Source organism: Nasonia vitripennis, chromosome 5 (assembly GCF_009193385.2).
Source record: "Nasonia vitripennis strain AsymCx chromosome 5, Nvit_psr_1.1, whole genome shotgun sequence".
NCBI lineage: Eukaryota > Metazoa > Arthropoda > Insecta > Hymenoptera > Pteromalidae > Nasonia > Nasonia vitripennis.
In genome coordinates this window covers 25,290,667-25,312,522 of record NC_045761.1, presented here as the reverse complement: position 1 = coordinate 25,312,522, position 21,856 = coordinate 25,290,667, and the positions used below count along the sequence as shown (strand labels likewise).

General features: G+C 49.5%; 2 protein-coding genes across 7 annotated transcripts in view; one reads left to right on the top strand and one right to left on the bottom strand.

The window, feature by feature from the left end:
* Window positions 1-21,856, top strand: part of LOC100113985 (transcription factor Sox-2) — a 306,878-nt gene that overhangs the window by 233,534 nt on the left and 51,488 nt on the right. The gene's annotated exons all lie outside the window — the stretch shown is intronic.
* LOC100680299 lies at window positions 20,356-21,588 on the bottom strand. Its single transcript, XM_003426581.5, has 2 exons — window positions 20,883-21,588; window positions 20,356-20,729 (listed from the first exon to the last, which is right to left on the bottom strand). Exon 1 carries the CDS (start codon window positions 21,384-21,386, stop codon window positions 20,904-20,906), a length of 483 nt encoding a protein of 160 aa, XP_003426629.1. The 5' UTR covers window positions 21,387-21,588; the 3' UTR covers window positions 20,356-20,729; window positions 20,883-20,903.

The window sequence follows — 21,856 nt, the reverse complement described above, 5'->3', positions numbered from 1 at the left end:
CTATACGCGCCGGGGATGATTTTCTGTTTGGGATATTTATGCCCGAGTGTTTTTGGTCGCAATTAGTTTTCGTGTATTTCACTCGGAGATATATTAACGAGGCAAATTTGCAAGAAGCGCGAGTCGCGCGGGGAAAAAACGTAAAAAGTCATTTTTAGCTGTGGCCGCTTCCGAAAGATGCCTCGTAATTTAACTATAGGAATTTTTCTTTCTTTACGATCGACTCGCGCTGTATACGCGCACGTTTCTAGATTCTCGATATTGAAACGGCTGATTTATCGGCTTTGTAATTGCGATTCCCACGGTGTATGTGGTGAGAGCGATCGGACTTTTCGTTAATTAAATTATCAATCATAATTTATTACACATTATGTGTCCCGAGGAAAAAAGTCAAATAGCTACGCGAGACACTTACAAATCAAATTAGTCGAATTGAATGACCAAATTACAGGCGATTCATCACAATATTTTCGGATAAAGCGCGCGCGAACCTTGAGTAGAAACGAAATTACGAAATGACTCACGCTGTCGTATTACCGTCAGCCGCTTCGGCGACGCAACGAACTCTCGGCTTTTATTTACAGTCACGTCTCTATGTCTGTCGAGAAAAGTGCTTATTCGAGTGTACCGCGTGATTCACATTGGTATTTCCTCTGATGCTGTTATCTTGCGTTCTCTCGATCGGATTTCAGCGCAGCACCTGACTGATGCACACTCCTCTACTCGCCTCGAATATATTAGAAGAGAATTAAAAAAAAGCATCTCGCTTTTATCGAGCAATATAAACTCGGCCGCGGCGAGCGACGGATAAATTTCTCCCGCTCGGGCGTAATCAAAATATCAATCATAAATTTCGCGTTCGGCGGGATGTTTTTTGCTCGCGCTCGTCTGCCAGCGGCAGCTCTTTTTCCTCCTTTTTCGTCACTTAACGCTCCGGAGGTCAGACGGCCGCGCGATTCGTCACTCGAGGAGGACGACCTTGGACGAGCCTCGAGAGAGAGAGAGAGAGAGAGAGAGAGAGAGAGAGCCGGACGAGTGTCTTGTATATAGTCGTCGAACTCTCCGCCGCTCTCGCGCGAGAAAGGAGGCGAGTGTATTTGCTCTCGCGCGCGGTGCGTAATTAAAATTGAAAACCAAGTCGATCGAACGTACTAGCTCTACTCGGTACGCAGGCGTAAAAAAGAGGCGTGTTTATTTAGTTGTAATTAAAGGCGCTCGGGTACGGGCTGGCACGTACTTACGCAGACGTGACGCGCCGTGTTATGATTTTTTTGCCGCGGCCCAATATTTTTCTCAATTTTCACCGCTCGAGCTCAGGATCGATGCGCTCCCCGAAAAAAGGCCGGAACACAAGGAGACTCCGAGGGACATCAGAGACGACGGAGCGTTGACTTGCTTCCCGGGGACGCGCAAACAGAAGGGACACGATTGCCTCGCTCCGCAGGTACACGCATACGCGAGCCGATCAAACACGAACGAGCGAACGGCAAACACTCGCGAGCGGCAGCATCGCCGACTCTGTTGAATCGGCCAGCGCACACACGCGCGCGCGCACGTATACGCTTTGAGTTTACTACGCCTAATTACACCGCGCGCTGCATCAGCCCTTGTTTGCCCGGCCTCTGGTCTACTTGTTCGGAGATTGAGTCGGTCCTTGTTTTCCGAGCTGGGCTTTTCAACTGGAGCTTCTTTTAAATACAGCCGGATTTTTTCCTCCCGCACTTCGATACGCGCAGAGGGTCACAGATTCTATAATTAAACCGGCTGATTCACCAGTGGGACCGAACTAATAACAGCGTCGCGTCGCGCGTGAAAAATCGGCACCCAGTCATTAGAGTGCAGGGCAACCCTTGCAAAAGTCCGCTCGACGCTGCTGCACATGTGCCCGCGCATCAAAAGAGCTCTCCCGACAGGTCCCGGCTGGTGCGTCTCTGCGTGTATAGCCTAGACCTCCTGCGCCCGCAAAATAAATCAAAAGCCCAGTGGGCGCATTACAATGACAATGGGAGCACGTAGGAGAGAAGCTAGTATAAGCGCGCGGAATTCGACTGCGACACGGATGCGCTCGGTATGCGAGGACGAGAGAGACGCTCGCCGAAATTCGTTAGCCGGATTGACTTTGTCGAGTGTTTAATTGAAATTCTTTTGATGAGCACCGGCTCTGGCCGATCTATATTTCACTGGCGATTATGCTAAGACGATTTTGATTAACTTTTGCTCTCCCCCGCGATTTCGGTCCCTTTTTTTGTCGAGTCCCAAGGTCGGCTCTCTCGACAATGCTTTTTTGCGAGCACGCGTTAACTAGCGCTCTCCGAGTGTCTCCGAAATTTTGAGGAATTCTCGTGTTTACCAATAGATTATCGTACCGGTGCCGGACCCGTCCCGCGCTTACGGTGAATGCGGGATACGCTGCAGACGCTTTAAAACGCGCTAGACGCGCGGAAACTCGTCGAGCGATGATTTCATCGCTTACCGAAGCACGGCAGGTTTCTTATTCGCGATAGCATCTGTGTACATATATCTATATATACGTAGACTGGCCGACATATGGCGTTACGTCACAAAGGCCATTGGCCAATATTTTCATAATTCAATTACTATCTTCTGTGGATTCTGCTAACAAAAGGAAAGTTCGCCGAAATTATAAATATACTGGGCTATATTTGCTCGCGGCGGGGCTTATTGAAATCTAGATTTCCGATTAAAAGGGGGAGAGGTGTTTGATCAGTGCTCGCTTAGCTGATGTAATTATATTAATTCTTGAGTTTGTGTAAACGCCGAAGAGGTGCTACACACTTTCCTACTACGCGTTTCGCAACGTTTTATCTAGTCGCTTCTGTTGGCAAAGATGCGCTACTAAAATATTGACAATGAACTTGATTCGGATCAATTAGTTTTCCAGAACTCTATGAATATTTCATTCACAACTAGATCGCGAGAAAATTCGGTGTCAGCTGATCCCGAGCAGGTGGATTCCATGAGCGTTTTACACGCGCACACGTTCCTACTCGCAACAACAAGCATCAGCAGCAGTACGCGGCACAAAGCAGTATAGGGGGATACGAATTCGTGATTCGGAGAGTGTCGAAGAGCCGGTAAAAATTGAATGAGACCGTTTAACGGCAGATTCACTACCTCGACGCTTCTTTTCCGTCGTCCGCAGACACACACGCACACACAGACGCACGTGCTGACGAACACAATCGCACTCGCGCGAGTATTGTATAGATTCCCATTCATTAAATTCAAATACGGCCTGTCTCTCTCTAAACGGGTTTTACTCACGTAAAGTTGCGGGAAAGCATTATTTCTCGACTATATAGCCCCGCGCGTATTATCGCGAATTCGTCCGCGTGACAACACTTGGCGCACAGACACGTGTGCGATTCTTTTTTTTCTTCTCTCTCTCTCTCTCTCTCTCTCTCTCTCTCTCTCTCTCTTTCGCTTGCTCGCGCGCTATTCTAAATATTTGTGCGCCGGCGCGGGTTCAGCAGACTACCAGTTATTAATAGGCTTTTCTTTGGATTTTTGTTTTACAATGGAGTAGCGCGACTCGAGCGCTCCATTGTGCTTTTCTCTCTTTTTTTGTGCTCTCGCGACGTTGAATGAACGTCGCGCGCGGCTAATGGGATATGGGTGCTGTTTGTAAACATGCCGCTTGTTATAGTTGCAGGTGTGTTTGATTATATTGTACAATTGTATAATATGCGAAGCAAACGTGTGTGGCTGCTTTCGCGCAAAGAGTCGGAATAGGTTTAATTGAATTTCACCGGCGCAATTGTGCTAATACTTCAAAGAAAGCTTTTTGTCGGGAATTTACTCTTTTCTTCTGCCGTCTATCGAAGTTTCCTCGTTACACAGACGCGCGTTTAAAGAATTCAATCGGAATTGCCGCGCACTGTTTACAAACATTGAGCGCTCGCGATCAATGAGCTTTCGTGAATCGCGATTCTAGCGAAACTACGCAAACGTCTGTGTTTGAACTAGCGTGGAAAAAACACAGATGTACTCAAAAGGAGATAAGGCAGCTTTCGTTAGAAACTCGAGGATAGTTCGATCTTTGGCTGCGTGCGCGTGAATTAATGTACGGCTACAGATAAATCGAGCCTGAAATGCTGGCGAAAAGTGGAAAAGGAGGCCAGGCGAATATTCATGCGTTTATTATCCAAAACGGTCGAGGGGTGCACTTTCTCGATTTTTCGCAACTTCCTTCTACTCTCTCTCTCTCTCTCTCTCTCTCTCTCTCTCTCTCTCTCTCTCTCTCTCTCTCTCTCTCGCGTTAATTAGCAGCAGCATAATTATATCGCTCGCGCGATCCCGCGCGTCAGGCTACAAGTGCATCATCGTACGGTCGCGACGATAATTAATTGGACGTGCACTCGCAGCATCGGCGGTTAATCGCTGCTCGCGCGCTCGCGGCATATTCACTCGGAAGAGCCCAAAGCTCGTGTTCGGCATTATGTCGACGACAAAGCTTTCCCCCCGTGCTCGGTATTATATACACATACGCGCGCGATATCGCTGACTTTTCTTGCGGAGTAGAGGCAGTTTGCACACACACAGCGCGCTGCAGCACTTGGCTCTCTTAATTGGAGGGATATGTAAGTCGGAGCGCCGACTAAAGGACTCGATTCAGCTCTCGCTTTTGCAGCGAGAATGACGCATGAAATTATGTCATGTGCGCGCGGGACACAATATAATTGGATATGCCGCTTTTCTTCTTGATTTATCTCTCGGCGCAGCAACCTCTCGTCACTCACTTTTCTATGCTGCCGCGCTGTGCGCGATGGTTTTTATCTGAATTTAACTCGTAAATGGAGATCGCGGGTAGACGTCGAGGGCGCGTCGTCATTACGCGCAGAATGCTCTCGTATACGGCAAGAATGAAAGCGCCGCGTTTATAATAAGCAGTGTCATTCCGCCCTCGAAGAGGAAAAAAGTAGCGCAGAAGCATATAAATTTTGAAACGTGGAAGAGGAAAATTTGTTAACGCACGATGTCCAACGTACGCAGTTACATGGGAGAACTCGAGTCTCGCGCGCGCGCGCGCGCGAAAACAGCGGTGTACAACATCCTGCAGCAGCAGCGCGAGAGAAAACGAAGAAGTAGCATCAGCGCGGCAGCTAGTAGCAGAGAGCAAGAGAAAGAGAGGAGGAATAAAGAAAAGAGTACTCGGGTTTAAGTGCGCGTACAGCCGAAGCCAAATCGCTCGAGAGCCGCACCGCCGCGTAGGCGGCCGCCCATCTACGTACGAATTGCAGCGCGAGGCCGTCGCGTTGGCTGAGAGCCAATTGCAAAATGTAAATAGGCGAAGTCGGGGAAGGAAAGAGAAAATCGGAGAGTCCTCTCCGGCGAGAACGAGACGGAAAGAGGTGGAGAGGAAGGAAGAGAGAGTCCTCCACTCGGGCTGTTTGCATTTAATTTATGACGTTGCATAATTAGCCGGACGATAGGCGAAACTTCACTTTCCTCGCACGCCTGTTTACACTGCACAGACGACGATGACGATTTGCTCACGTTTACACTGCAGCACGGAGCTGGTAGCTGCTGCTTCTGCTTTTCCGTTATAAGGGAGCTGCTCTCGGACGATTCGATGAATAATGGATATTCCGCTCGCCGAGCAGAGAGGGACTGTCTCTTCTCTTTTGTTTTTTTTATTTCAATGTTTGTCAAGTGCAGCTTTTTTCTGCACTTTGTCGAACCGCAGAGTTTCGCTGTGAAATCGTTAAAACATCCACTAATTAAGGGTCCAATCGCGCCGAGGCGCAATTACTCACATATCGTACATAATCATTACACACTGGGCCCAAAGCTCATCATTACCCGAGAGCCGGTCATAAAACAACCGCAGCCGCGGCTCCCACCCAGACGACGAGAGGCTATAGGACGAGGCGAAAAAAGGCCAGCACGACGTCGTTTACAGCCTCTATTTTTAATTAAAACGACAAAACGCTGATTTACCGATTTACCGATGATCCGTCGGCCGAACATTATTATGCCGGCGCTGCACAACAGCCGGCGTCCGCAGCATCTCAGCTCACACACACGGGGAGGACGAGGAGAGAGAGATACAGGAGAGAGGCGTTGCAGAGGCACGCACACAGACACCCGCTGACTAATTGGGTACGCGCTAACGATCGCCCGGTAAAACAATGGCCGGCCCATAAATCGTACGCGCGGCCGGCGCCCGACTCTCTCCCTCACCTGTGTGCATGTGCTGTATGTGCGCGTCTGCGTCCTACCTATATGTCTGCTGCATCGCATTTCTGAAGCGGTCCTCTCTGCTCTGTGCCATATAGCGTTGGTAGATGTAGGTTCGACTAATAGGGAGGTGTCTCCAGAGCGACGAGACGACACAAAAGCTGAAGCGGTTGTGCAAGCTTGGATCCTATCCGAGACCGATCTCGCTGGTTGTTTCTCCAAATATTAGTGGCTACTCTTTCTTCGCTCGCTGCCGCTGCTGTGCAGATTCGAAGGGTTTTTAGGAAAGTTGGGGATAGAAAGTTGTGACCGATGGCTTGTTTTGAATATTCACCAAAAGTGGCTGAAAGTTCGTCGGCATAAATCATTTCAGTATAATATGGAATATCGGAGTACCGCGTGCCACCCGCTGCTTGTTTGTACACAGCAATAATTTAATGAGCGTCAAACGACTCTCCTCCACGTCTTTATCGTGTAATTATAGGCTGCTCGCGGTTTGTAATTTCTGACTCGGGAGATTGTTCTATAATGAATTTGAATAATCGACGTCAACACTCCTTTCCGATATTATCTCGCTCCCGTCATCTCCGAGCGCAATTAATATTTATTATTGCCTTTTTTTCAACATTTACTCTCGATCAATGCAATTACGCTATCATCGACTTAGTCACGAGAGAGCTTTTCTGGTCACGGTAGAGAGAACTGCTGCCGCTGCTGCGGCTCGGGGATATGCTCGTGCATCCCTTAGGGGAGGTGAGGAATATAATTGATTAAGGAATAGCGTGCAAATGGATTCAATTTCTCACACACACTCCGAGAGAGCTCTGCTCAATATTTTAGGCCCCGCGCGTTGTCAAATTGATCGTGCATCTTAAAATGATTGATGATCCGGCGTTTAATTTGTTTTGGTAAAACAGAGGAATGATCATTAGGCTTTATTGCCCTATGGATTTAATACAAACTGCGCCGCTATCGAGCCAAGTCTCTACGATCAATACGACGCCCTGCATCGGTTAACAATTTATGTTATAACATACCCGCGTATCACGGTGACGCGTAAGACCTTCCATCAGCCAAGAGCGAGATATTACGGAGGAAGTGCAGGTGGAACGAGGCTGTGTAATTCACACCCGAGTCGGTGTGTACACACAAGGAAGAGCCGGTCGCATTAGCCGGTAGTAGCCTTCGGCTGGACCTCGGTGTCGCGCGCCCGCACACGGGAAATCCGAGACGACGAATGTTACCTCCGATGCTCCGATGGGTCAACGCACTCTTGCTTTTCCGAGAGCACACATCCCCTGACGACAGAAGAGAGCGAGAGAGAGGCGCGTGTCTCTTATCGGGGGCTCGTAGCAGGTTCACCGGAAACGCCGATGCGTTTCGAGTGTCGTCCCTTCCGTCTCACGTTTTCGTGTTATTGGTATAGGGCCCGTGTACGCAGAAGAGAAGAGAATAGAAAGGGAACGTGCTGTACGTGTGACGTGTGCCTTCGAGGAAGCATGTATATATATATATATATATATATTATATGCGTGCTCGCGCCGATCGGAAATGTTACGAGGGCCACGTGCCGCTGATTTCTTTTCATGACATTATCCTCGAGATTTTCTGGTGGTCTTTGTTCTTCTTCTTCTTCTCCTCCTCCTCCTCCTCTTCGTGCAGTGGTCGCCGGCTAATGGCACTGCGTGCACATTAAACGCTGATGGAATGGGGATTGCGCTGATGAGCCGTTCATTAATTTTAATATGTGCTCCAAGGCACGGGGATGAAAAATCGCAGATTGTGATCAGAAACATGCCTCGCTCTGTTCCTTGTAGATACAAAACGAACTATCGTAACCGGGGCGCGTTTTCCGCGCGACGAAAAAAGCTCGCATCATCGGCGGCAATAAAAAGAAATTGTCCCCAATGACACCGATACACCCAACAAAGAAAAAAAAACACTCGTCAACAAACCCAAAAAAAGGAAACTCGCAAAAAAAAGATCGAGAGAATTACCCTCGCATCGTCCATCATCTCAGCGCTGCGCATCGCGGCTTTTTCATCCTGGCCGGGGAATTTCATAGAATCCGAAATTAAAAATGATCGTCTTCTCTCCGGCATGACACGTGACTTTTCGTGCATCCCCCCTCTCTTCGGGCATCGATTATACGCGTGACCAGGAGGCTGCCGCATGTACTGCAGAGCGAGAGAGCCCGAAACGATGACTCAACGACGTCACGATCGGCCGAGGTGTTAACTGCCCAGTCACGATGCAAGTGTTCAGGGGCCAGAGTTCCGTACAGCGAGCCTCGGCTCGAATTTTCGAACGTGCCGAGGATCTGTTATGCACGTACACGCGCACCGAGTGTATCGCGCCAAGGGGGAAGAGCTGCCGATGCCTTTTGCATAAGCGCGACACACGAGAGGTTATTTGGAAATTTCGAAGGAGAGCCGCTCGTCGTCATATTGGCCAGGTTATTGACGTTCCTCTCTCGCCTTTGTCATCGGCGGCGCGTATGCGAGGTTCATCATTTTTACCGTTGTCTGTATGGAGAGCTTTTGTCATCACGGACCCTTCGGTAATTACTCGCTCGATTTTTCACGGTGCAGACAGTTTTGAGCTTCGTTTTTATGCCGGATCAAGCCGCGAAAGTGTTCGTGAAACCGGTAAACATCCGTTTGTACACGCATCTCGGGTTTGACTTAGCATAGAAGATTTAGTCTTCCTTCCAGCCGCAGATATATCTCATCCCTTATCCTATCGGTACACAAGGGACACCTCGGCTCTTGTGGTTGACATCGCGTAGGTCCTCGGCTTTATCTCAGCCGATCTGTGAGGCCCAGGTACCGATTGGCGTTTTGGGTGGGCCAAGGGCTGCTACATGCATATTCCTCATGCAAATCGCATAGTACTCACGATGCAGGAAGAAACTTGCGATCGTGTCGGGAATTAAGCTGCGCGTATGCTATATGATTTACGTTTATGATCTACCCTGTCAGAAAAAAAATGTTTTTAATTATTTTCCGTTCAAGCCCAGCCGATGATTTTCCGGAAAAGCCCTCTGCCTCCTCCTTCCGCTTTCCTCGTAACACACGCGTGTGCGCGTGCCCCCTCATAATTCGCCTGCGTGTCACGACTGCCCGATCACGGACACGGCGCTCTTTCTCTCTCTCTCTCACTCGATTTTCATTTTTTTCTTTCAAAGCCGCACGTAATGCGCGAACACGGCGGTCGTCGTGTCGTGGCGCGCGCCGGTCCGGCTCGTGCTTCCGGGATCGCGGACGTTTTCATGCAGCCTTTTCGACTGGACGACACGTCCGCGATCGGAGTGAGGCGCGCGGTGACGTAATTTTCCGGGGAGACGAGGCTGGAAAACAAAGAAAATTTCGTTTTATCCGGATGAAAAGGATGGAGTTGTCGAGGAGCTTCTGTGCGATTTACTATTTTCCACCTATATATTTGCTATGCTGTCAACACGTAAACACAACCACGTCTTTTTTTTTTAAATAATTATGACTCCGTATTGAAATTTTTTCTCCTCTTTTCTGTTTCAGGTGAGTATCAGCGGCGACTCGCTGTACATCTCCCAGTAGCACTTACGGGTAACGTAACACCTACTTTATTAGCGTCGTAAAGCCGGATCCTATTTTTCTAGCTCCTCTCGTACGATACAAAAAGAAAAAATTGCGCCGAACCAATCTGGCGTCGAGCCGCAGGTGGCTCTCATCCGCGTCATAAATTAATCAGAAGACAGCAATTATGCAAGCTCGCGCTGCGCAGATTCGCCTTACTGCAGTGTGTACCTCTACAGCACGGGTATACACCTCACTCGCGAGGACACGCCCGCGCGCGCACAGACACACGTATACCACGCATTGTGCACAGCGAGCCTCTCCCTGCATGTGTCAGAAGCGGAGACACGGTGGGTGCCTCCGGTGTCGCCGGCTCGTACTCGGGCACCGTGACTGCTCGCGGCGGCGGCGGACCCTCCCGGGAATGTCCGACTTTACGGAAAACACGGGCCTTTTTTCGATTGTTACGCCGCGCCGATTTAAATTGCCTCTGCTCGCCCGCTCGCGGCTAAACGACGCGCGCGTCACGATTCATCGACTCGCTAGATGAGAGCGTTTTGCGTCGTTGGCTCTTTTTTTTTTTTTTGTTCCGAGCTTGTTCCCCGATTTCGGACAGTCCGCGAGTTTGCGAACAACGATTTTCGACGCGGACGGCTCTATCGGCCTTGCGCGGAATGAAAAGTGCAAACGCGCAGCCACGGCGTACCTCCACTTACGCGCGTGTAACTGGACCTCCTGTGTCGTGTTCTCCGGGAAACGGAATATGCGATCCGTCGAGGCGGTTTTGTGTACTCGCGTGATATGTGTGTGTGTGTGTGTCTACACAGGTATGCGACGCTTCTGCGCGGGCATCTAAGCATGTTGCGCTTCTGGGAAGCAAACGCGCGAAAATTCGCGAAAAGTAATCGCAGCTGCGTCATTATCGGCGCACTGTATTCAGCAGGCCGTCGCTCCAAAAACGACTGTTATACACAGACGACGGCTGGGTAAAAAAGCAAACTGTATAACAGAGGGAGCCAACTTTGTCCGCGGAATTTTGCCACGGAAAATCTTCGAATACGAGGCGGAATAAGCCACCGCCGCCGTCGCCGCGGGCCGTTTAGCCGTATATACATATAGCCGCTGCTCCTGCTTTCCACGCCGACTATAAATTCATAAACTACGACTTCGAAACTCTCGACGGCGACGCGCTCTCGCAAACTTCCTACGGTTACCTTGCCTCCAGCTCTCTCTCTCTCTCTCTCTCTCTCTCTCTCTCTCTCTCTCTCTCTCTCTCTCTCTCTCTCTCTCTCTCTCTCTCTTGGCGGCTATACAGCTTTCAGGCGAGACGCAACGCGAGAGGGACGAGGTGGCACAAGTTAGGAGAAGGTGGTGGTGGAGAACGAGAGAGTTGGAACCTCGATAAATTCGCTAGCAGTTAGTTACAGCAAGAAACTCGGTCTTTCGAGGCTCCGCACTGCGCGCTCTCTCCCTCTTGCGCTCTTCTCGTTTAGTTGGATTTTTTCGCTCGACTTTTTGTTTCCGGCTGGCTGGACTTTGGCGAGCGTTAATTCTGAAAAAATACTTGCGCGCGTTTCCGAAAAGTTTCGCTGAGGAGAAGCGAGCTTGAATTATATTGGGATTGTACGATACTGTGGCCCGCGCTGTGGTACACGCCGGACATCTCTTAAAATTTCGCATTAAACTCGCACAAAAGAGCTTCGAGCTAACGAAATGAAGCCATTTCGAAATCCTCTCCTTACCTTCGTCGCGTCTTCCTTTCGAGTTCCTTTGCCCGCGTCCTTATCTCGTTTTCGACCTTTTTTCGCCCACCGCGTCTTTGTCTTAACGCATCTTCCTTTTTATCCCTGTCGTTTTTCTTCTTGCGCAAATCCTTCGGCACGAGTGAGACATTATTAAACTATTTTACGTTCTCTCAGCGCATGAGTTATTCGCACTTCAAGTCCTTTCGTATTTGACGTTTGTTGACACGGCGAGAATACCTTCGGCTCTTAACTCTTTGGAAAAAACCTCCCGCAGCCAACAATCGAACGCTGATTGCGTATTACCGAGATCGAGAAAAGATACCTCTTCATTGTTTACGTGACGCAACCTTATAGCGTATCACGTAACATCCCTCCGCGCGCAGCACGTACAGGCTTAATCATCGTGGAAAAGAAAGCGTCGATTAAAATTCCCGCGTCGCATCTCGATTTAAGAGCCGCACGATCCGGGCACGCGTCTTCGCCGCGAGGAATCATCATCCGCGTGTGCGCATCCGAGAATCATCGCTAATGCATTCAGCCAGCCGCGGCGCGGCACGCGACGACGTCGCTTTTCTTCTGTTCGTCTTCTTCCGAGGAAGACGGCGGCGCGGGTGGCTGATAGCGCGACGCCATGAATATTTCATTCGGCCGCGGCGGCGACTGTGCGCCTCGTATAAGGGACTTCCGCCGAGTTTTCCGCGGCGCCTCGTCTTTGAGGCGCGTGCGCTGGAAGTGGACACGTGTGCACGAGAGTTTTCAGAACGTGGGCGGATTTTGTAGGTTCCGTGCGGGTGGTTTCGTCGAAAAATATTAAGCGAAGAATCCTCGACGTTTCAATAAAGCTCGCGCTGACGAATACGATACCGCGGCGAAAGGGCACGGCCTCGACGGCTTACTTTGTAGAGAGAGAGAGAGAGAGAGAGAGAGAGAGAGAGAGAGAGAGAGAGAGAGAGAGAGAGTCGTAGGTGTTGACTTACTAGTGGTTGCAGTGCTCGCGCGAGCCGAGATTCTCATTTTAGACGCCTTAGCCACGCTTGTAATAAACGGCGAAATTTTTCGAGCGTCGCGCGCTAACTGTTTTTCGCGGAAACGCCGAGGCAAAGTGTTTCCAGGTAGCGTGTGCGCGCGAGAGAAAGTTGCGCATATTGCATTTGAATTTGTAAATATAAACTGAGTAAATTTATCGTTGAAAACAGCTAGGCCTCCACACCTTCGGAGATCGACCCTGCGACGTCTCGATGATCACACACGGAGCGAGTCGTCTCGTTTCTCGTCTGCGCGGAATTGAGTTCGAGAGCCGGCGGCGCGCGATCCTATCGCCGCGCGTTAATAAAGCCCTGCCTCTCTGAGCAGCGCGACGAGAGTTTCCCTTTCTCGCACACACCCACGCTCAGGGACAAGATACAGGCGGCTGACGAACGCGTCTCTCGCTCTCGCGAAATGTAATTTCCCTGCGCGCGCTGCTTTCATTCTCTCTCTGCGGCTCTTTAGCGATAATTTTCTCGGCGCTATATGCGGCGAAAGACGTTAAAGTGGCGCATCGTCGACGCCGGAACGCATGCGGCAGAGATACGCGCCTCGTCGAGTAGTAATTTCCAGGCTGTCACAGCCACCGCGAGAGCTAGTCTACGTGTGCCGCTGCTGCGCCTCCTTCTCCCCGACGCTTTTCTTTTATCCGCGACGTCTCCTCGTTTTGCATTGTTTTCCCGCCCGTGCGCGACTCGTTTTTATCGCAGAGATACTTCTCTCGCCGGTGTCTGCAGCCCCCGATTGTTTTTATACAAAGTGAAATTATATTCGGGAAACGAGACTGTGCGGCAATCGGAAGCCCCGAGTTCCACGTAAAAGTTCAAACAGCCGAGCCGAAAGAGGAGAGCGGTCGAGTCTAACGAATTGAGCTTTCGAATTCTCGAAATCTCGGCCGGACGCAACGCAGCGCAGAAGCGAACGCACTTGGACGTGAACGCGGCTACCGGATTTCACCCCTGACTACACATCATCTCGAATCTCTTTTCTGCATCGACGTCCACGCTCTTCTTCGTCTATACCTATACGCCGCTGGTAGTCATCTCCCGCAAGGATCTCCTTTGATTTTCTCTCTCTCTCGGCCTCTTGTTTTCAGGCTTCGATTCCGTATTCGTGCCGCGTGTCATGCGGAAAATTAGGGGATGCGCCGGCGTTCCCTCTTTTTTTATTTTCTTTCTATGGAAATGAGCCTTACGATTCTCAAATACTAATTCTCGCTGTTTTCTCTCAGCGCAGTGATTTTATTTTATTTTTGAATATTCAACTATAATCCAGATTCCAGCCCTTTAGATTTCCCCGAAATTTTCTCGTCTGCATATTACGCTAGCTCCGATTTTCATCCACATCCCCGTCCGATCGATACAACATATACGTATCCTACGTCGGCGGTGGGCTATCTCAACTCGACCGGAATACACATCTCGGCGAGTTCTCTCCGCCGCCGAATCTTGCGCGGCTCATCCGGCAGCAGCAGCTCCAGCGGCGGCGGCTTACATAAGAGAAGACCACGGATGCGAGCACAAAAAAGAAGAAAACGAAACCGAGACAGAAATAAGGGAGTGGAGAGCTGCCGCCGAGGACTATCCTTCTGTTTCCGTTAGACTGGCCACGTGAGCTCTGTGGAGGATGAGCTCCGGCTTTCCGATCCTTCTCTTCTCTCTCTTCTCTCTCGATCTTCTTGTACGCGTTCTTATTGCGAGCTCCTATAGGCATCGGAGATTTCGGACACTTAGCATACGTAATGATTCCGGGTCGCGAGGTCGAAGGTGAGCTGAATTAATTTTCGTGCGGGAGGAGAAAAGTGTAGCATCACGGTGTGCGCCGCGGGGCGAGAGTATTAGCTTTAAAAGGCCGACTTCCGCGTTTTGATTGAAACCTCAGTCGGCTCGTTTCTTTGCGGCGAGGAAAAAGGTGAAGCGATGAGTAGTGTGTTTTGATTTTTTCCCTCTGCCAAACGGGCGGTTTTCGAGATTAAAGGAAATTTAATTCGTCGACAAAGCCATGAACGCCGCGCGATGTTTATCTCTTAAACTGTGAGGCTATAATTTAATTAAATCCACCGATTGACGAGCGCTGATTTAATCGCTCGATTCACGCGACGTCCTGTACGCGACTGTCGCAGTATTTTTAAGTACTTGAAAAATCAGAAATTAAAATCCCGCACGCGAACTGCAGCTCACGGCGGCGGCTTCTAAAAATCCTCGAAAAAGCGGCTTCGATGAAATCGAGAATTAATCGACGCTCACGCGCTGCACGTAGCCGCAAACACACTCGGCGTATAGGGAGAGGGTTATTCTCGCCGGCGTCTGCGTGTCGTCTACGCAGAACAATCGCCGCATTCATTTGTCATGCTAATCGACTGCACACGAGCCGACTTCTCTCGCGTCTTTGGCTATTGAATTGCCTCTCTCTCTCTCTCTCTCTCTCTCTCTCTCTCTCTCTCTCTCTCTTTCTCTCTCTCTCTCTCTTGCTCGCTCGCTCGCTGCCGTCTTCGGCCAAGTTCAAGAACTCGCGCGCTTTGTCGTCGTCGTCGCCGTCGCCGTCCTTACCCCCGAGCTGAAACTGAAGAAATTAACGTCCCGTCATTTTTGACAGTCTGCTGCTCGAGGTGCTGCACCGACGAGGAGAGCTCGTTTTCGGCCGTGAGAGTAAGTCGGCGAGTTTTGTGTTTTGCCTATGGGGTAATTGGTCAGTGCGCTCTTGCCGCAGCTCTGGTAGATTTCCGAGAGGAGGGTGACTTTTATGATTGACGCGGGGTATTTTCGAGATTGACTTCTATGGGCCGCCGCGTCGAAATAATGAACACATCGCGAATGCCCTGAAATATACGATTCCTTTGTACTTATATACGGCCTATAACTTTGGGAAAAAAGGCAATAAGAGAAAAATCGTATAATATTTATAAGGTATCACCGTGTACACAGCGCAGCGAATAAATGAATACGCGTATACGCTTACACTCTCATCTCGGACTTATGAATAACTCGGCGCTCGTGATATAATTGTTCGGGCCAAGACGTTCTCCTCGCCGATACATCTCTTCGAAAACCCAACACCGCGAGCAATCCCGCAGATATAGACGCAGACGGATCAGCAGAAAGAAAGAATAAGGAGCCCCCCTCGCCGGTGTAATATTGGCTGCGCGCGCGCGTAAACGCGATGCACGCGGGGATATAGCCTAGATTTGATTTCATCCCGAGATTATCGGAAGAGAGAGAAGAAACGGACCAGTAGCTCGCAGCGCGCACGCACACACACGTGTACACTCGAGAGACCAGAATCTCGGGGCACGTCTCTCTTCGGGGATCCCGCGTTGATTTCCATACAGGAAGCCCTCGTAACAAGAAACCTCCCTGGCTCCTTTCTTTCTTCCTCGCGCTGCTACCTTTTTTTCATTCTCCTCATCATCGTTCGCGGGACAGGCAACGTGCGCTACCTATATAGTATAGGTGTACGTGTGTACCTTCGAGGAGAGAGAGATTTTCCCCCTCGTGTGTCGAAAAATGACGTGGTTCCTCGTCGTAGCTTGACGAGTCGCTGTTGTTCTATACTGTGTTCTTGCGCTCTCGGGAGATCGCTCTTGTGCCCTGCAGCCGCACGCGTGCGGCATCGGCCGCCTTTCCACTTGTATTACGCGTCGAATAATAAACGTGTTTTCGTACTTTGTTGGGAATTGTGACTGATTGCGCGGCGTTTGACATGTTTTTACTGGCGTACTTTGTGTGCGCCAAAACGGCCTTTTGATTCGTTATCCATTCAATTATTTAGGACATTCAAAATTGGTAACGAATATGTATAAAAATCGTCAGTTTGGCCGTACAAAACGAACCAGTCCACCTACACCTCTCTTTTTCCGTTCGCAGCTGCACCTGTTACGCTAAAATAATGTCCAAAAGTGCTCAACTTAGTGCCCAACAACCGGGGGCGAATCCTTTGTTTCGCGCCGAGTACACTGTGCGGCTCTTAACTCTCGAAAATCTTGATCTGTCATTCGCCGGCATAAAGGCGCGCCGCGGAACAAACAATTATGCAAATGAAAATTTCACCTGCGCACGCGCATCCCCTATGTGCACGCGCGCCACTCGGCTGTTATTCATTAACAAACAATCGATGATACCTGCCGTGACTACTGTACTTTCCACCCATCGGTGTGCACCTCTGACTCTATATAATACGAAAAGGAAAAGTGCGTCCGGGGGAAAGAGCCGCTTTCTTTATGCGGCTCGGCGGCACACATCCCGGTGCAGTACAGCTCAAAAGTCGCACCCCCCGAAAAACTTGTCCCGAGCAGTTCCGCTTTTCTTTGTGCCGTCGCGCGAATCGTTAGAAAATGCTCCGGAGAGAGAGTGTCCAATCCCCCCTTCTGGAGATGAGGGATGGCATTGGTGCCAGAAAGAAAGATGATGTGGAATTTTGCATGTATGCGAGAGACACGACACACGCGCGCGGTCGATTCGTTCGGGCGCCCTTGCACAATGACGTCGGTCATTGTCGTTGTGTGCATGTGTACGTACCAGCGCGTGGTTCTGCGCGTGCGCCACTCGAGGCTGTCTCTACTGTATACCGGTGAAGCTGGTGCAGCTCGTTCGTATATAATATGGAGCATTTCCCTTTTATGGGCTACCGTCAAGTGAGTAATTTCGGTTCTTAAGGACGACATTAGCTGTATATAATGCGCGTTAGAAATTATTATGAATTTTACGCGGCTATACTTGAAGTTTCTTTGAGACAAAAACGAGCTCTGCACGGTTTTTCTCTTCCTCGTCGTTTTGTTTAATGACAGCCTGCCGTGTCGTTTTTCGAAAAAAATATTTGAATAACGTCCAGCGATTATTTGGATAAATACAATCATTTGCGGGGATCGCGTACACCAATCATTTCTACACGTCGTGTTACATGCACACATGCATCGAGTGCGGAATCATGCACGAATATAGGCGTTCGTGAATCCGGGACAGAGAAAAAGAAAGGAGAGAGAGACTCCGTCTGGTTTTTTCCTTCTCTTTTCCCGCTACTCTCGTTCGGTCGATCCCTCATTCCGTCTACGTGAGCTTTCGAGGGTTCTCATGTACATATTGCCACGCGAGACTCCGGTGCTGTTTCATATTTGCGCAGTTTTCTGTGATTAATGTAGTCATGCCCGTTTCACGCTTTTTACGCTGCGCGGCGCAAAGGAAAAACGCTTGTAATGGTCCTGTAAATGACTGCGTGCGTTTTTTTTCCTCCTTCGTCGTCGTTATTATCATCATTATTATTCACGAGGGTACTTTATTCGACGCTTGATATCGATACAGCATTTGCCGCACGGAGTAATATTGCTCTGGTTTGCAGCGCGAGGGGAGCCGCTTAATGGAGTGCACACATACGTTTTGTCTTGTAAAAGTCAAGTCGGGAGCTTGAAAATTTTATTGAAATCTGCCGTGAACGCAAAGTGAGTGATCGTCGTTCTAATAAAAAACGAAACGATCAATCCTCATTTGAATAATCGCGCAATTTGTTTGCACGCGGGGACGCTAATTGCTCACTTGAATTTTTCTAATCAATTAAAAGCGCCGCAAAAAATTTCGCAGTCTGTCGATCTCGAGGGCAGCAGCAGCAGCAGCACAATGCGCGAAATTAAGCCTCGACCGCCCATGTTAGACCGCGCGGTAATAAACACATTACGCCGCGCGCAATAAAACGCTTCTCTCTCTCGGCAGTGCTCATTACGAACAATGTCTGCGCTCATCGACTTAGCACGCCCCGCTTTGCATCCCCTGCAGTCGCAATTTTTCTCCTCCGACATACGCGCGTATCCCGCCCCACCCGAGAGCTTATCCGGATGACATCTGGGAACGAAAAATTAAAACGTAGCCCATCAACCTGAGATTTTGAAAAATCGAGCGAGATGAGGAAACAAAAAGGATTTACACGCGGAAAGGAGGCGAGTGTGTACGCGTGCGCGCGCGACGCGAGACCATACAAAGAGACTCGTGGAATATATGTATGTATATATAGGAGGGGAGGCTATCGGCAGGGTGGAGAACCAGGGCGCCCAGGTGCACTCGAGAGAGACCGAGGAAACAGGGGCGAGCGAGAGAGAGCGAGAGTTTAGCTAGGCTAGGCTCCCCCTTCGCTTCTGCGCACTCGTCCCCTTACGTAGCTCCAGCTATCTCTCTCTCTCTCTCTCTCTCTCTCTCTCTCTCTCTCTCTCTCTCGCTCGTGCTCTCGCTTTCACTTAGAGGCTTCCGAATGCTGGGTATCGACGAAATTCGTAATTGAATGAATGATAAATTTTCGAGTTATTGCTGCTCGTCGGAATCCCGATGTGCTGCTGCTGGGCACTTGTTTCTCGCTAGCCTTGAAAGATCTCATCGATTTTTCCGCCGTTCCGCAGAGGCGTGACCTTTTCAAGTTTATCGTTTTCTCCACGATGTAAAAACGAGAATGAGCAATTTCCGTTGATACGAAAGAAGTGAAGCCCACCAACTCGATTCTCGCGACTCAGTTCCGGTTTTCCTTCTTCAATTTGCCAGATCTCGAGAGCATCCCAAAATTAACCGTGACACTCGAGGAAAATATTTGCCCGAGTCGACCCCACGGCAGAAAACGATAAAAATGCAGATACAATCGAGGGAAGACGGAGAAGAAGAGTAACCGATCCGCTGCAGTAGCTCGGTTACTCTAAATCTCCGCGACAAGTGGCCTCCGCACGAATCGGCAAACACGAGCGCGCAACAGTTCCCAAAGTCTCTCTCTCTCTCTCTCTCTCTCTCTCTCTCTCTCTCTCTCTCTCTCTCTCTGCCACCGTACACCTATATACTGGCAATCCGATTCAAATCACCGAACTCGCAGCACCGATTCGATTCGTTCCGCGACGCGGCGGCAGCGACAACAACAACGGCGGCGACGACGACGCCGCCGCGAAAAAACTCGAAATATTCATCATCCACGAATTTGCCTGGTATACCTACGGCACTGCAGTCTACAGCGATGCTCCGCGCGTATAAGCAGCGGTGTGTGAATCCCCCTTGCTCTCTCGGCTGCCGATTCTCTCCCCTCGCGCAGGGGCCCGCAGCAGGAGGGTGCGGACCCCGAACGCGCACTGGGACAGCCGGAGGGGGGGCAACGGATACCTGAGGTGTCCCGAGTCGGGATCCCTTCTCTCTCTCTCTCTCTCTCTCTCTCTCTCTCTCTCTCTCTCTCTCTCTCTCTCTCTCTCTCTCTTGCTCTGGCCGGGCGCCCAACTGTCTACGCCGTTGCGCTGAAGCTGCAGCGAGTCTCTCTCTCTCTCTAGCCGGATTTTTCGAGCTCCGAGTTTCTCCGCGCGCTACTCTTCCTTTTTTTCCTTCTCTCTCGTTCGCTCGTGGCGAACCCGCTTTATTGCTCGCTGGATATACCGCTCTCTCTCTCTCCCTCTCTCTCTCTCTCTCTCTCTCTCTCTCTCTCTCTCTCTCTTAGTCTGCTGGTGCTTCGTTGTTGTTTTTTTGGGGCGAGAGTACGAGAGGAGGAGGGAGCTTCTCTCTTTTTGGTACTGGTTGCGTCGGCGGCTGTCGGAGGAAGGAGGACGATCTTGAGAGAAAGGAAGATGGAGAGAGAGAGAGAGAGAGAGAGAGAGAGAGAGAGAGAGAGAGATTCGACGAAATGCCGCGGAATTACTACCCTTACCTGGCTACCGTTCAGTGGTGCTCAATTCTTGCGAGATGCCTTGAATCCCGTCAGGTTCTCCTGAACTCGGAGGTATTTCGAATGATTGATGGATCGCTGCAGCCACTTTTATGTGGTAATATCGGTCGGTATTTACATCGAAGACAGGTTTCTCATGGTATAAAAAAGCACGGGAGAGTGAGTACTCGTATGGATTATGCATGTGTTTATTTATAATAAAATAACCATATAAAAAGCTTTTAGAAAATTAGCCGCAACAACTTAGCGTGTAAAATGATGCATATAACGACTGAACAACTAAATACCCATGTGATTCAAGCATTCAAGGTCTATTAGCATTTAAATGCTCGAATGCGTCGTAATCAGACGTTTGTAACGTCGAGAGTGAATAATTTAGCTTAAATAATTGAAATTTTGATATCGCACTTGTGCAAGGAATACCGTTCGCGTCAAAATAATTCAATAAATTACGTAAGCGCATCCTTGGTCTCCATCTCTGCTCATCAGATCTTCTTAGAAACTTCCAGGTTTTTTTATAATAATAGGCACACCAAATCTGTGAAACGTAAAAAATTTCAATTCTCTGATAGTGTTAGAAAAATGCATTGCATAAATTAACGATGAATAAAAGAAAGTTGCAAAATGTATAAAAACTTTATTAATGCATGCATATCGTCATTGTTTTTACTCAAATGATGTGTTTGCTTACCTCATGCACGTTTTTAAGGAATTACGCTCTCTCGTGACATGCACCCGCAATAAAGTCTTGTCCAGGTAGACATCTCGGAGCACTGTTAATTGTAAATCTTGGATCCTGTGTTGAAGACTCCGTTGTAGTCGGTTTGTTCGTCGGTTTGAAATCACTATTCGTATCTTCCTTATGGTCCTTCTTGTCCTTCTGTCCAAACAAAGTAGCGCCCGACAAGTTCGGATGAGTCTGGGGCTGAGACGTCGGTACCACAGGCAGTCCAGAATAACTGTCCGCTATATCTTCCTTATGTTCCTCCTTGTTCTTCTGTCCAGTCAATAAAGTAGTGATCGTCTCCTTCACGACCTTCACGTCTTCTTTCACCTTCTCACCAATCTTCACCGTCTTTTCGCCTATCTTTTCCGTCACCTTGCCGAAAGTCCCCAAAAGTCCATCTGCCTCGCACTCGGTGAGCTGCCACGTAGCCACCAGCAGGACCAAAGTAGCTATGACGGACTTGTTCATGTTGACCAGAAGCTCCTTGGGTGATCTCGAAAGTCCAAGCTTGTCGCAAGGATGTTGAGCGAGTTGATGCCGAAGACGGAATGAAGCGCACGCCGTGGCCGCCGAATTTATACTGAAACTCCGGAGACGATTAGGATTTTACGCTTGCGTCAGGCGCGATTCAGTATAATCGCTAGTCGCTTGGTACGGGCAAACTGGTTTTTAATCATTATCGGTAAACAGTTTAGAGCACCAGCCTCGGGCTCGCTAGCTCGTGCTTTTCTTGAGCACGTGATGTAAGAGCACTCTCGGGAGCCGGTTTTTTTTTTCGAGATGCGATGAGTGCCAAATTTTAAAGCATTTTTTCAGCCTTGAGAGATTTGAGAGAATCGCGTTGGTTTCCTTCGTGGGCCCGGTTGGTAATGGACTCGAATTTACTTATACAGAAACTGCGAAGGAAGATTCACGAGTTGAAGCTCTCGAGGAACAGT

What these genes read in the sequence shown, in the direction of transcription:
- LOC100680299 (XM_003426581.5), bottom strand. Translation starts at nt 21,386, where the DNA reads ATGAACAAGTCCGTCATAGCTACTTTGGTCCTGCTGGTGGCTACGTGG.